Raw genomic sequence first — 15,298 nt, 5'->3', positions numbered from 1 at the left:
ATTGGAAAACACTGCAGGCTTAATTTTCAACCGTAGAACATTATCAGCCATACATTCCAACTAAAATGAAATCGTTAATAGGCATTCCATTAAAAAGTGATGTTTTGCATGTAAACCATCTAGATTGCAAATACAATAATGGAACGATTTGTGTTGTTTTACAGGGAACTTTAATGGAGATGGTTCAGATGACAATCTGAAGCCGGATGGGTCAGCAGCGGCCTCATCAAGCGAGCTGGGAAACAGCTGGAGAGTGTTCAACAGTTCTGATGATGAGTGAGAATCCGTTCTTCCCAATTATTTCTATGCACTTCTGCTAATTACAACAGTGCCATTGCAAAAGCCTCTGGATAATACACATGGAAGACATTGGTATTGACAGCCATTCGAGCTCGAGATAGATAAGAAGTGGCAAACATGAGCCCCATGCTGACATTAGATCTGACTGTTGTGCCACTGATGTTGTATTTGTGTCAGCTGTTTGGGCTACATTGAGTTATCTTCATGATGATGATGATGATTAATGACGACTGTGATTATGTTACCAGTGATGTTTTCTCTGTCAAACTCGGTGATGGTAACCTGCGCGTCTGTTTGTTGACAGTTGCCAAGATGATACCGGGGAAATACCTCCATGTGATGAGAATGACAAGAACCTGTATGAATCGGATACGTTCTGTGGAATAATCACTGACCCTGAGGGTGGGTATTGCTCTCCATTAAGTTCAGCTGTTAACTCGTAACTGTGCATGATAATGGACTTCATTATATTGCAGACATTGTGGCATTTCCACTCCATGGAGCTATACCCACAACAAGTTAACCTGTGTGATGGGCATTCAATTCTAGTTGGCATAATGTTTTTATTATTATTATCACTTTAAAAAATATAGAGGCTAAGACATTTTTATTACACGTATTCTTTTTCAAAACTCTTTCGCTATCCATGATGACATTGTTTCTACAGATAATTAGCGTTCAAATTTGTGTTGCTATTAATGGGAGCACAGTGCACAAACCATTTCACCGTTGCTGCATCAAGAGAAGTGATGTGCCGATGCCGCTAACACTGACATCGTGTTTCTCGCTTCAATCAGGAGCTTTCAAAGAGTGCCACGCGGTGCTGCCTCCACAAGTCTTCTTCGACAACTGCGTGTTCGACCTGTGTGCCACGGACGGGGACCACGGCTCGTTGTGCCAGGCCCTGCAGGCCTACGCCGACCAGTGCGCCCAAGCTGGGGTCATCGTCACGTGGAGGAACAACACCTTCTGCCGTGAGTGCAGCACCTGCTGTGATGTCACCACCACACTGATTGCCCAGCCATTAAATTTGATTGTGATTTGATGGACATGTGATGGTAAATCTGCTAATCTATAGATGCCTAGATACACCACGCAATTTTGATATAATAAGTGAAATTCAAACCTAACTAGGGTTCTCCATTGCATGACAGACGCATTGTTAATAGTGCGGGTGTATTATCCATGAATACTCACCATCTGCTTTACATTGGATGCTACAGATTGCCTGACATTTTAAACAAAGTGGCCTTTTGTGTGATGGTGTTGTTGAAATTTGCTAAATGTCTAAAATGATCTGCCAATTTCTCGATCTGGATTACAAATAACAACATTGCTCTTACTGGCAGACTAATTCCGATGACAAGCTGGTGCTCAGTCACCTCGTGCTGCCCAGAGTCAGATGCCAATATCCAGCTACATTTGAATATTTACGCGATCTAACCCAAAAAAAACCTGTTATGGGTTATATTGGTCACGAAAGCCTATATGTAAAACCGCATTTTGAATGTTTGAGGTAATATGTGGCTCAATGTGTTTTAAGTGTTTGAAGTATTTAAGCACCATTTTAATTCGAAGATTATTAAAGATGATTGTTGTGTGTGGCACCCACAGCATTCCTGTGTGAACCTGGCAGCCACTATGAGAGCTGTGCCCCACCGTGCCCGGCCACCTGCAGCAACGCAAATCCCCCGGGTGGCTGCAACCAGCACTGTGCGGAGGGCTGTGTCTGTGACGACGGCTTTGTCCTCTCTGGGGACAAGTGTGTCCCCACAGAGCAGTGCGGTTGCCTGGATAACAATGGCCACTACCATCCGGTGAGCTTAGAAAAATTACAAAGAAAAAGTTTACAGTTCTGCACATGTCGATTTATATTATATTTCTGTGTTCTATACTGCCCAACAAGTTAAAAGTCACAGTCATAAGAGTTCTGGTGATGTCACTGCACCGTCACTCCCATATTTTATAATACAGCATCACTGAAGTGACGGCCCAGTAATATTCCTGACTGAAAATGTAAGTGAAAATCTCACTTATTACTGAGATCTCAAATTAATTTGGGAATAAGCAATATGAGATGTTTGCATTCTTTATTTGTCATCTTTATTTAATTGTATTTCAAGTCTTTTTATTACAAATTTTATTTGTAAATTTTAATACACCCTACTACACGTTTTGTTTGACCATTTCTTCTCTTTCCCAAGCATTGATGAATACAGGTATCTTTTTGTGCAAATTCCTGAAATCTTAAAGCAACCCATTTAACCTACTGTAAACAGGCAATGGGTTCAGGCATTGGATCTAATCAAAATATAAAAAATAGATATGTATTAAAATATATATTTATATAAAGAAGGCCTTTTCCATGCTGTGTATATCACCGTGTCAAGCATGGAGATTGTTTAACCACTCTTCATCGCACTGCTGCACGACAGCTGGTGAAAATGGGCTGAGGACTGGTTCAGAGATTACTTTATGACAGTGTGGTCTGCGTTAGAGAGTGCAATGGAGGTAACGCGTGCGTGTTGTGTGTCTCAGATCGGGGAGAGCTGGTTTGAGTCGCAGGACTGCAGCCAGCGCTGCATCTGTGTCAATCCTGGCAATGTGAACTGTGGGGCCTGGGTCTGTGAGGACGACGAGACCTGCGGTGTGGAGGACGGCATCCTGGGCTGCCATGGCTCAGGTGAACCACTCACTGCAGTTTGCGAATTCTGCTTTTTTCAAAAGTTCCATCGTAGTTGCGCTCTTCATATTCATGTTTCACAGCGTGTCTCTCTGGAGGCCACGTTGTCATCAACAACTCTTTGGAGCTCGGGCTTGTTCGGTCCTTGGTCCTCAGATCTGGAACACTCTGCCCTAAGGCCTCCGCGTGACCTCGGAGATTCTTCCCTTTAGAAATAGTTTTTGTCATTAAGCAGGATTGAATCTAATTTAGTTTTGTCAGATGCACTTGGTACTAATCTGTTCTCTTTTTTCATTGGCGTCGAAACAGGGCCAACAGTGCCACCAACAACCCCGCCAAAACGTAAGAAAGTTGCATCATGAGCATGTTAACTAAATACATCACACTACATTAACACATCAAACACTACGCTAACATATCCCACACACTACAAGGGGATGACATGGTGCAGTGAATATCACATTTCAATTTGGACCCAGTGACATAAGTAAAATTCCTGCCCATGACTAACTTCAATGGCCATTCATATTTGAACCAATCCTGGGCCCACACTTCACCAACCCCCAGTGACCAGTGTAGTTAAGTTTAATAAAAAAAAAACTCCGTATGATCGACATGGTGTGGGTAGACTTTCATTCGTGAATGGATTGACAAAATGTCTTGTAAACTATTCACCGTATTGTGTATTTACAATTTGAGGTTGACTTCGAAGCGTTAAATGGCAAAGAGCACCCCCCACTCGTTTAAGAAGTTATACACTTCAACTCTGATTATAAAAACACGTGGATATTCACGGGTGCATATTTTTTCAAAGCTTAATGTTTACAGGCCAAAGGCAAAAATGTCTCAAAAATAATTTCCGGTTAATTCGAAACTAATTCTTTTCTCTTTATTCAGCGCCTGGCGACTGCGTGATCACTGGAGACCCTCACTACATCACTTTCGACAAGACGACGCACCACTTCATGGGCGAGTGCAGCTACACGGCAGCCATCCCGTGCAACCAGAGCTCCACCCTGCCCCACTTCAACGTGGAGACAACAAATGAGTTCCGGGGCGGCAGCACGGCCGTGTCTTACGTCAAGGAGGTCCACGTGGATGTCTACGGCCACAGGTTCACCTTGGCCAAAGGACGCCGGGTGCTGGTGAGGGTTTCACTTCACACTTGAATTGTTATTTGCACAGAGCCGGTGCGTGCCATCCAGGAGCCATCACTACGAGGCACAACACTGTCTCTTAGAGTGATATCTCAATAACCATATTGTTCCTCATCGTGATTTATTCATTGTATTATCCTGAAGCGACTTCCTTTTTAAACAAGTTTAACAATGTCCACGGCGTCGCCTGATGCTTGAAAGATGCTACCTTCTCTTTTTCCCCCTTTATGTTTGTGTCTTGTATTGTTGAAATGATGTACGCAGCTGTGGCGTGTCGCCTCATTTTTCTCACTCGTGTGTGAATAAACGAATATATATGTATAACTTGATATTTGGAAATTTTATTGGGGAGTTAGGAATTGACCTCCTAGAGAAAGACGTAAAATACGTGAATATTCAATCGATGTTTATGCCATAATTCCTCGAAGGAAATATGCTGATGTTACAAAAAATAGTGGATAAAATATGCCTAATAAACAATATATTTAGTTTACGATAATGCACTGTGCATTATTGATCCTCCTGCGAGGTCTCTACATAAAATGCTCTGTGTTTTGTTTACAGGTGGATGGGCTGCGCGTGACTCCTCCGTTCTTCATGTCCGGGGTGTACATCCAACTGAGTGGATCCTACGTTGTGCTCGAGACCAATTTCAATCTGGTTGTTCGGTTTGATGGGAACCACCATGTGGAGATAGTCGTGCCTGGAGAATACGCGGGGCAACTGTGCGGAATCTGCGGTGAGTTGATCTCCTGGGAGAATAACACAATAAGCAGCTGACTGGACAATGTAGAATAAAAAACATGTAATTGTTGTTGACACGGGGGTTACAGTTAGGAGAGTATGAACAGGGCCTTTTATAAGCGTGGCGAATGGACGAATGCATGGATGTCGACAGCGCAGCTGAGCAAGGACAACATAACAGCCTGGAGAGGCAGCTGTTCGCAGCACAGATCAGGAGTTAGCCAAGTGAGGAAACCTCATATGGTGACTACGAGAGAGAGAAACGTGACTGCAGTGGTAGCATACAAGCACTGAAGTCGAGTTGGAAAAATTTACTTTTGTTGTGGGGAGCAATTCTAAAAGAGAAAAAATGTCAGCTACCTGTCCATTTATTCTTCTTTGGTTCTTTCGGTGAAGTGACGTATAAAGATAAAATAATAAATTAAATAATAGCATACTACGACGTTTCGATTGCAACACAAGCAATCATCATCAGGTATAAAAAAATAGCAATAAAAATCTAACCATAAAACTATAGACAGACATATAAGCAGAAAGACATCATTAAGATACACAGAGAGAGAACACGTATCGTCACAAAGAGAGAGGTCGTCTCTGTGACGGGGCCTTATTTATAGAGAGGGAAAACACTGCAGGCTTCATTTTCAACCATAGAGCATTATCAGCCATACATTCCAACTAAAATGAAATCGTTAATAGGCATTCCATTAAAAAGTGATGTTTTGCATGTAAACCATCTAGATTGCAAATACAATAATGGAACGATTTGTGTTGTTTTACAGGGAACTTTAATGGAGATGGTTCAGATGACAATCTGAAGCCGGATGGGTCAGCAGCGGCCTCATCAAGCGAGCTGGGAAACAGCTGGAGAGTGTTCAACAGTTCTGATGATGAGTGAGAATCCGTTCTTCTCAATTATTTCCATGCACTTCTGCTAATTACAACAGTGCCATTGCAAAAGCCTCTGGATAATACACATGGAAGACATTGGTATTGACAGCCATTCGAGCTCGAGATAGATAAGAAGTGGCAAACATGAGCCCCATGCTGACATTAGATCTGACTGTTGTGCCACTGATGTTGTATTTGTGTCAGCTGTTTGGGCTACATTGAGTTATCTTCATGATGATGATGATGATGATTAATGACGACTGTGATTATGTTACCAGTGATGTTTTCTCTGTCAAACTCGGTGATGGTAACCTGCGCGTCTGTTTGTTGACAGTTGCCAAGATGATACCGGGGAAATACCTCCATGTGATGAGAATGACAAGAACCTGTATGAATCGGATACGTTCTGTGGAATAATCACTGACCCTGAGGGTGGGTATTGCTCTCCATTAAGTTCAGCTGTTAACTCGTAACTGTGCATGATAATGGACTTCATTATATTGCAGACATTGTGGCATTTCCACTCCATGGAGCTATACCCACAACAAGTTAACCTGTGTGATGGGCATTCAATTCTAGTTGGCATAATGTTTTTATTATTATTATCACTTTAAAAAATATAGAGGCTAAGACATTTTTATTACACGTATTCTTTTTCAAAACTCTTTCGCTATCCATGATGACATTGTTTCTACAGATAATTAGCGTTCAAAGTTGTGTTGCTATTAATGGGAGCACAGTGCACAAACCATTTCACCGTTGCTGCATCAAGAGGAGTGATGTGCCGATGCCGCTAACACTGACATCGTGTTTCTCGCTTCAATCAGGAGCTTTCAAAGAGTGCCACGCGGTGCTGCCTCCACAAGTCTTCTTCGACAACTGCGTGTTCGACCTGTGTGCCACGGACGGGGACCACGGCTCGTTGTGCCAGGCCCTGCAGGCCTACGCCGACCAGTGCGCCCAAGCTGGGGTCATCGTCACGTGGAGGAACAACACCTTCTGCCGTGAGTGCAGCGCCCGCTGTGATGTCACCGCCACACTGATTGCCCAGCCATTAAATTTGATTGTGATTTGATGGACATGTGATCGTAATTCTGCTAATCTATAGATGCCTAGATACACCACGCAATTTTGATATAATAAGTGAAATTCAAACCTAACTAGGGTTCTGCATTGCATGACAGACGCATTGTTAATAGTGCGGGTGTATTATCCATGAATACTCACCATCTGCTTTACATTGGATGCTACAGATTCCCTGACATTTTAAACAAAAGTGGCCTTTTGTGTGATGGTGTTGTTGAAATTTGCTAAATGTTTAAAATGATCTGCCAATTTCTCGATCTGGATTACAAATAACAACATTGCTTCTACTGGCAGACTAATTCCGATGACAAGCTGGTGCTCAGTCACCTCGTGCTGCCCAGAGTCAGCTGCCAATATCCAGCTACATTTGAATATTTACGCGATCGAACCCAAAAAAAACCTGTTATGGATTATATTGGTCACGAAAGCCTATATGTAAAACGGCATTTTGAATGTTTGAGGTAATATGTGGCTCAATGTGTTTTAAGTGTTTGAAGTATTTAAGCACCATTTGAATTCGAAGATTATTAAAGATTATTGTTGTGTGTGGCACCCACAGCATTCCTGTGTGAACCTGGCAGCCACTATGAGAGCTGTGCCCCACCGTGCCCGGCCACCTGCAGCAACGCAAATCCCCCGGGTGGCTGCAACCAGCACTGTGCGGAGGGCTGTGTCTGTGACGACGGCTTTGTCCTCTCTGGGGACAAGTGTGTCCCCACAGAGCAGTGCGGTTGCCTGGATAACAATGGCCACTACCATCCGGTGAGCTAAGAAAAATTACAAAGAAAAAGTTTACAGTTCTGCACATGTCGATTTATATTATATTTCTGTGTTCTATACTGCCCAACAAGTTAAAAGTCACAGTCATAAGAGTTCTGGTGATGTCACTGCACCGTCACTCCCATATTTTATAATACAACATCACTGAAGTGACGGCCCAGTAATATTCCTGACTGAAAATGTAAGTGAAAATCTCACTTATTACTGAGATCTCAAATTAATTTGGGAATAAGCAATATGAGATGTTTGCATTCTTTATTTGTCATCTTTATTTAATTGTATTTCAAGTATTTTTATTACAAATTTTATTTGTAAATTGTAATACACCCTAATACACGTTCTGTTTGACCATTTCATCTCTTTCCCAAGCATTGATGAGTACAGGTATCTTTTTGTGCAAATTCCTGAAATCTTAAAGCAACCCATTTAACCTACTGTAAACAGGCAATGGGTTCAGGCATGGATCTAATCCAAATATAAAACATAGATATGTATTAAAATATATATTTATATAAAGAAGGCCTTTTCCATGCTGTGTATATCACCGTGTCAAGCATGGAGATTGTTTAACCACTCTTCATCGCACTGCTGCACGACAGCTGGTGAAAATGGGCTGAGGACTGGTTCAGAGATTACTTTATGACAGTGTGGTCTGCGTTAGAGAGTGCAATGGAGGTAACGCGTGCGTGTTGTGTGTCTCAGATCGGGGAGAGCTGGTTTGAGTCGCAGGACTGCAGCCAGCGCTGCATCTGTGTCAATCCTGGCAATGTGAACTGTGGGGCCTGGGTCTGTGAGGACGACGAGACCTGCGGTGTGGAGGACGGCATCCTGGGCTGCCATGGCTCAGGTGAACCACTCACTGCAGTTTGCGAATTCTGCTTTTTTCAAAAGTTCCATCGTAGTTGCGCTCTTCATATTCATGTTTCACACCGTGTCTCTCTGGAGGCCACGTTGTCATCAACAACTCTTTGGAGCTCGGGCTTGTTCGGTCCTTGATCCTCAGATCTGGAACACTCTGCCCTAAGGCCTCCGCGTGACCTCGGAGATTCTTCCTTTTAGAAATAGTTTTTGTCATTAAGCAGGATTGGTACAGGGAGACACTTTAAAGAATCTAATTTAGTTTTGTCAGATGCACTTGGTTTCTAATCTGTTCTCTTTTTTCATTGGCGTCGAAACAGGGCCAACAGTGCCACCAACAACCCCGCCAAAACGTAAGAAAGTTGCATCATGAGCATGTTAACTAAATACATCGCACTACATTAACACATCAAACACTACGCTAACACATCCCACACACTACAAGGGGATGACATGTTGCAGTGAATTTCACATTTCAATTTGGACCCAGTGACATAAGTAAAATTCCTGCCCATGACTAACTTCAATGGCAATTCATATTTGAACCAATCCTGGGCCCACACTTCACCAACCCCAGTGACCAGCGTAGTTAAGTTTAATAAAAAAAAACTCCGTATGATCGACATGGTGTGGGGAGACTTTCATTCGTGAATGGATTGACAAAATGTCTTGTAAACTATTCACCGTATTGTGTATTTACAATTTGAGGTTGACTTCGAAGCGTTAAATGGCCATGAGCACCCCCCACTCGTTTAAGAAGTTATACACTTTAACTCTGATTATAAAAACACGTGGATATTCACGGGTGCATATTTTTTCAAAGCTTAATGTTTACAGGCCAAAGGCAAAAATGTCTCAAAAATAATTTCCGGTTAATTCGAAACTAATCCTTTTCTCTTTATTCAGCGCCTGGCGACTGCGTGATCACTGGAGACCCTCACTACATCACTTTCGACAAGACGACGCACCACTTCATGGGCGAGTGCAGCTACACGGCAGCCATCCCGTGCAACCAGAGCTCCACCCTGCCCCACTTCAACGTGGAGACAACAAATGAGTTCCGGGGCGGCAGCACGGCCGTGTCTTACGTCAAGGAGGTCCACGTGGATGTCTACGGCCACAGGTTCACCTTGGCCAAAGGACGCCGGGTGCTGGTGAGGGTTTCACTTCACACTTGAATTGTTATTTGCACAGAGCCGGTGCGTGCCATCCAGGAGCCATCACTACGAGGCACAACACTGTCTCTTAGAGTGATATCTCAATAACCATATTGTTCCTCATCGTGATTTATTCATTGTATTATCCTGAAGCGACTTCCTTTTTAAACAAGTTTAACAATGTCCACGGCGTCGCCTGATGCTTGAAAGATGCTACCTTCTCTTTTTCCCCCTTTATGTTTGTGTCTTGTATTGTTGAAATGATGTACGCAGCTGTGGCGTGTCGCCTCATTTTTCTCACTCGTGTGTGAATAAACGAATATATATGTATAACTTGATATTTGGAAATTTTATTGGGGAGTTAGGAATTGACCTCCTAGAGAAAGACGTAAAATACGTGAATATTCAATCGATGTTTATGCCATAATTCCTCGAAGGAAATATGCTGATGTTACAAAAAATAGTGGATAAAATATGCCTAATAAACAATATATTTAGTTTACGATAATGCACTGTGCATTATTGATCCTCCTGCGAGGTCTCTACATAAAATGCTCTGTGTTTTGTTTACAGGTGGATGGGCTGAGCGTGACTCCTCCGTTCTTCATGTCCGGGGTGTACATCCAACTGAGTGGATCCTACGTTGTGCTCGAGACCAATTTCAATCTGGTTGTTCGGTTTGATGGGAACCACCATGTGGAGATAGTCGTGCCTGGAGAATACGCGGGGCAACTGTGCGGAATCTGCGGTGAGTTGATCTCCTGGGAGAATAACACAATAAGCAGCTGACTGGACAATGTAGAATAAAAAACATGTAATTGTTGTTGACACGGGGGTTACAGTTAGGAGAGTATGAACAGGGCCTTTTATAAGCGTGGCGAATGGACGAATGCATGGATGTCGACAGCGCAGCTGAGCAAGGACAACATAACAGCCTGGAGAGGCAGCTGTTCGCAGCACAGATCAGGAGTTAGCCAAGTGAGGAAACCTCATATGGTGACTACGAGAGAGAGAAACGTGACTGCAGTGGTAGCATACAAGCACTGAAGTCGAGTTGGAAAAATTTACTTTTGTTGTGGGGAGCAATTCTAAAAGAGAAAAAATGTCAGCTACCTGTCCATTTATTCTTCTTTGGTTCTTTCGGTGAAGTGACGTATAAAGATAAAATAATAAATTAAATAATAGCATACTACGACGTTTCGATTGCAACACAAGCAATCATCATCAGGTATAAAAAAATAGCAACAAAAATCTAACCATAAAACTATAGACAGACATATAAGCAGAAAGACATCATTAAGATACACAGAGAGAGAACACGTATCGTCACAAAGAGAGAGGTCGTCTCTGTGACGGGGCCTTATTTATAGAGAGGGAAAACACTGCAGGCTTCATTTTCAACCATAGAGCATTATCAGCCATACATTCCAACTAAAATGAAATCGTTAATAGGCATTCCATTAAAAAGTGATGTTTTGCATGTAAACCATCTAGATTGCAAATACAATAATGGAACGATTTGTGTTGTTTTACAGGGAACTTTAATGGAGATGGTTCAGATGACAATCTGAAGCCGGATGGGTCAGCAGCGGCCTCATCAAGCGAGCTGGGAAACAGCTGGAGAGTGTTCAACAGTTCTGATGATGAGTGAGAATCCGTTCTTCTCAATTATTTCCATGCACTTCTGCTAATTACAACAGTGCCATTGCAAAAGCCTCTGGATAATACACATGGAAGACATTGGTATTGACAGCCATTCGAGCTCGAGATAGATAAGAAGTGGCAAACATGAGCCCCATGCTGACATTAGATCTGACTGTTGTGCCACTGATGTTGTATTTGTGTCAGCTGTTTGGGCTACATTGAGTTATCTTCATGATGATGATGATGATGATTAATGACGACTGTGATTATGTTACCAGTGATGTTTTCTCTGTCAAACTCGGTGATGGTAACCTGCGCGTCTGTTTGTTGACAGTTGCCAAGATGATACCGGGGAAATACCTCCATGTGATGAGAATGACAAGAACCTGTATGAATCGGATACGTTCTGTGGAATAATCACTGACCCTGAGGGTGGGTATTGCTCTCCATTAAGTTCAGCTGTTAACTCGTAACTGTGCATGATAATGGACTTCATTATATTGCAGACATTGTGGCATTTCCACTCCATGGAGCTATACCCACAACAAGTTAACCTGTGTGATGGGCATTCAATTCTAGTTGGCATAATGTTTTTATTATTATTATCACTTTAAAAAATATAGAGGCTAAGACATTTTTATTACACGTATTCTTTTTCAAAACTCTTTCGCTATCCATGATGACATTGTTTCTACAGATAATTAGCGTTCAAAGTTGTGTTGCTATTAATGGGAGCACAGTGCACAAACCATTTCACCGTTGCTGCATCAAGAGGAGTGATGTGCCGATGCCGCTAACACTGACATCGTGTTTCTCGCTTCAACCAGGAGCTTTCAAAGAGTGCCACGCGGTGCTGCCTCCACAAGTCTTCTTCGACAACTGCGTGTTCGACCTGTGTGCCACGGACGGGGACCACGGCTCGTTGTGCCAGGCCCTGCAGGCCTACGCCGACCAGTGCGCCCAAGCTGGGGTCATCGTCACGTGGAGGAACAACACCTTCTGCCGTGAGTGCAGCGCCCGCTGTGATGTCACCGCCACACTGATTGCCCAGCCATTAAATTTGATTGTGATTTGATGGACATGTGATCGTAATTCTGCTAATCTATAGATGCCTAGATACACCACGCAATTTTGATATAATAAGTGAAATTCAAACCTAACTAGGGTTCTGCATTGCATGACAGACGCATTGTTAATAGTGCGGGTGTATTATCCATGAATACTCACCATCTGCTTTACATTGGATGCTACAGATTCCCTGACATTTTAAACAAAAGTGGCCTTTTGTGTGATGGTGTTGTTGAAATTTGCTAAATGTTTAAAATGATCTGCCAATTTCTCGATCTGGATTACAAATAACAACATTGCTTCTACTGGCAGACTAATTCCGATGACAAGCTGGTGCTCAGTCACCTCGTGCTGCCCAGAGTCAGCTGCCAATATCCAGCTACATTTGAATATTTACGCGATCGAACCCAAAAAAAACCTGTTATGGATTATATTGGTCACGAAAGCCTATATGTAAAACGGCATTTTGAATGTTTGAGGTAATATGTGGCTCAATGTGTTTTAAGTGTTTGAAGTATTTAAGCACCATTTGAATTCGAAGATTATTAAAGATTATTGTTGTGTGTGGCACCCACAGCATTCCTGTGTGAACCTGGCAGCCACTATGAGAGCTGTGCCCCACCGTGCCCGGCCACCTGCAGCAACGCAAATCCCCCGGGTGGCTGCAACCAGCACTGTGCGGAGGGCTGTGTCTGTGACGACGGCTTTGTCCTCTCTGGGGACAAGTGTGTCCCCACAGAGCAGTGCGGTTGCCTGGATAACAATGGCCACTACCATCCGGTGAGCTAAGAAAAATTACAAAGAAAAAGTTTACAGTTCTGCACATGTCGATTTATATTATATTTCTGTGTTCTATACTGCCCAACAAGTTAAAAGTCACAGTCATAAGAGTTCTGGTGATGTCACTGCACCGTCACTCCCATATTTTATAATACAACATCACTGAAGTGACGGCCCAGTAATATTCCTGACTGAAAATGTAAGTGAAAATCTCACTTATTACTGAGATCTCAAATTAATTTGGGAATAAGCAATATGAGATGTTTGCATTCTTTATTTGTCATCTTTATTTAATTGTATTTCAAGTATTTTTATTACAAATTTTATTTGTAAATTGTAATACACCCTAATACACGTTCTGTTTGACCATTTCATCTCTTTCCCAAGCATTGATGAGTACAGGTATCTTTTTGTGCAAATTCCTGAAATCTTAAAGCAACCCATTTAACCTACTGTAAACAGGCAATGGGTTCAGGCATGGATCTAATCCAAATATAAAACATAGATATGTATTAAAATATATATTTATATAAAGAAGGCCTTTTCCATGCTGTGTATATCACCGTGTCAAGCATGGAGATTGTTTAACCACTCTTCATCGCACTGCTGCACGACAGCTGGTGAAAATGGGCTGAGGACTGGTTCAGAGATTACTTTATGACAGTGTGGTCTGCGTTAGAGAGTGCAATGGAGGTAACGCGTGCGTGTTGTGTGTCTCAGATCGGGGAGAGCTGGTTTGAGTCGCAGGACTGCAGCCAGCGCTGCATCTGTGTCAATCCTGGCAATGTGAACTGTGGGGCCTGGGTCTGTGAGGACGACGAGACCTGCGGTGTGGAGGACGGCATCCTGGGCTGCCATGGCTCAGGTGAACCACTCACTGCAGTTTGCGAATTCTGCTTTTTTCAAAAGTTCCATCGTAGTTGCGCTCTTCATATTCATGTTTCACACCGTGTCTCTCTGGAGGCCACGTTGTCATCAACAACTCTTTGGAGCTCGGGCTTGTTCGGTCCTTGATCCTCAGATCTGGAACACTCTGCCCTAAGGCCTCCGCGTGACCTCGGAGATTCTTCCTTTTAGAAATAGTTTTTGTCATTAAGCAGGATTGGTACAGGGAGACACTTTAAAGAATCTAATTTAGTTTTGTCAGATGCACTTGGTTACTAATCTGTTCTCTTTTTTCATTGGCGTCGAAACAGGGCCAACAGTGCCACCAACAACCCCGCCAAAACGTAAGAAAGTTGCATCATGAGCATGTTAACTAAATACATCGCACTACATTAACACATCAAACACTACGCTAACACATCCCACACACTACAAGGGGATGACATGGTGCAGTGAATATCACATTTCAATTTGGACCCAGTGACATAAGTAAAATTCCTGCCCATGACTAACTTCAATGGCAATTCATATTTGAACCAATCCTGGGCCCACACTTCACCAACCCCCAGTGACCAGCGTAGTTAAGTTTAATTTAAAAAAAAAACTCCGTATGATCGACATGGTGTGGGGAGACTTTCATTCATGAATGGATTGACAAAATGTCTTGTAAATTTTTCACCGTATTGTGTATTTACAATATGAGGTTGACTTCGAAGCGTTAAATGGCAAAGAGCACCCCCCACTCGTTTAAGAAGTTATACACTTCAACTCTGATTATAAAAACACGTGGATATTCACGGGTGCATATTTTTTCAAAGCTTAATATTTACATGCCAAAGGCAAAAATGTCTCAAAAATAATTTCCGGTTAATTACGAAAATAATCCTTTTCTCTTTATTCAGCGCCTGGCGACTGCGTGATCACTGGAGACCCTCACTACATCACTTTCGACAAGACGACGCACCACTTCATGGGCGAGTGCAGCTACACGGCAGCCATCCCGTGCAACCAGAGCTCCACCCTGCCCCACTTCAACGTGGAGACAACAAATGAGTTCCGGGACGGCAGCACGGCCGTGTCTTACGTCAAGGAGGTCCACGTGGATGTCTACGGCCACAGGTTCACCTTGGCCAAAGGACGCCGGGTGCTGGTGAGGGTTTCACTTCACACTTGAATTGTTATTTGCACAGAGCTGGTGCGTGCCATCCAGGAGCCATCACTACGAGGCACAACACTGTCTCTTCCAGTGATATCTCAATAACCAT

The 15,298-nt window shown here is 42.9% G+C and overlaps 1 protein-coding gene across 1 annotated transcript in view; it reads left to right on the top strand.

Moving 5' to 3' along the window:
• Nucleotides 1–15,298, top strand: part of LOC133357470 (IgGFc-binding protein-like) — a 122,070-nt gene that overhangs the window by 26,599 nt on the left and 80,173 nt on the right. The window contains 23 exon segments of the mRNA XM_061575415.1: nt 165–276; nt 605–702; nt 1,098–1,274; nt 1,915–2,117; nt 2,839–2,983; nt 3,293–3,325; nt 3,881–4,128; nt 4,705–4,879; nt 5,667–5,778; nt 6,110–6,207; nt 6,603–6,779; nt 7,421–7,623; nt 8,344–8,488; nt 8,820–8,852; nt 9,406–9,653; nt 10,230–10,404; nt 11,192–11,303; nt 11,635–11,732; nt 12,128–12,304; nt 12,946–13,148; nt 13,869–14,013; nt 14,345–14,377; nt 14,936–15,183. Coding sequence (XP_061431399.1) covers nt 165–276; nt 605–702; nt 1,098–1,274; nt 1,915–2,117; nt 2,839–2,983; nt 3,293–3,325; nt 3,881–4,128; nt 4,705–4,879; nt 5,667–5,778; nt 6,110–6,207; nt 6,603–6,779; nt 7,421–7,623; nt 8,344–8,488; nt 8,820–8,852; nt 9,406–9,653; nt 10,230–10,404; nt 11,192–11,303; nt 11,635–11,732; nt 12,128–12,304; nt 12,946–13,148; nt 13,869–14,013; nt 14,345–14,377; nt 14,936–15,183 — 3,398 coding nt within the window.

Source organism: Lethenteron reissneri, chromosome 58 (assembly GCF_015708825.2).
Source record: "Lethenteron reissneri isolate LAM-NWPU_2019-01 chromosome 58, ASM1570882v1, whole genome shotgun sequence".
In the NCBI taxonomy this organism is placed as follows: Eukaryota; Metazoa; Chordata; class Hyperoartia; order Petromyzontiformes; family Petromyzontidae; genus Lethenteron; species Lethenteron reissneri.
The sequence above is the reverse complement of the archived record's forward strand: the minus strand, read 5'-3'. Positions and strand labels throughout refer to the sequence as shown.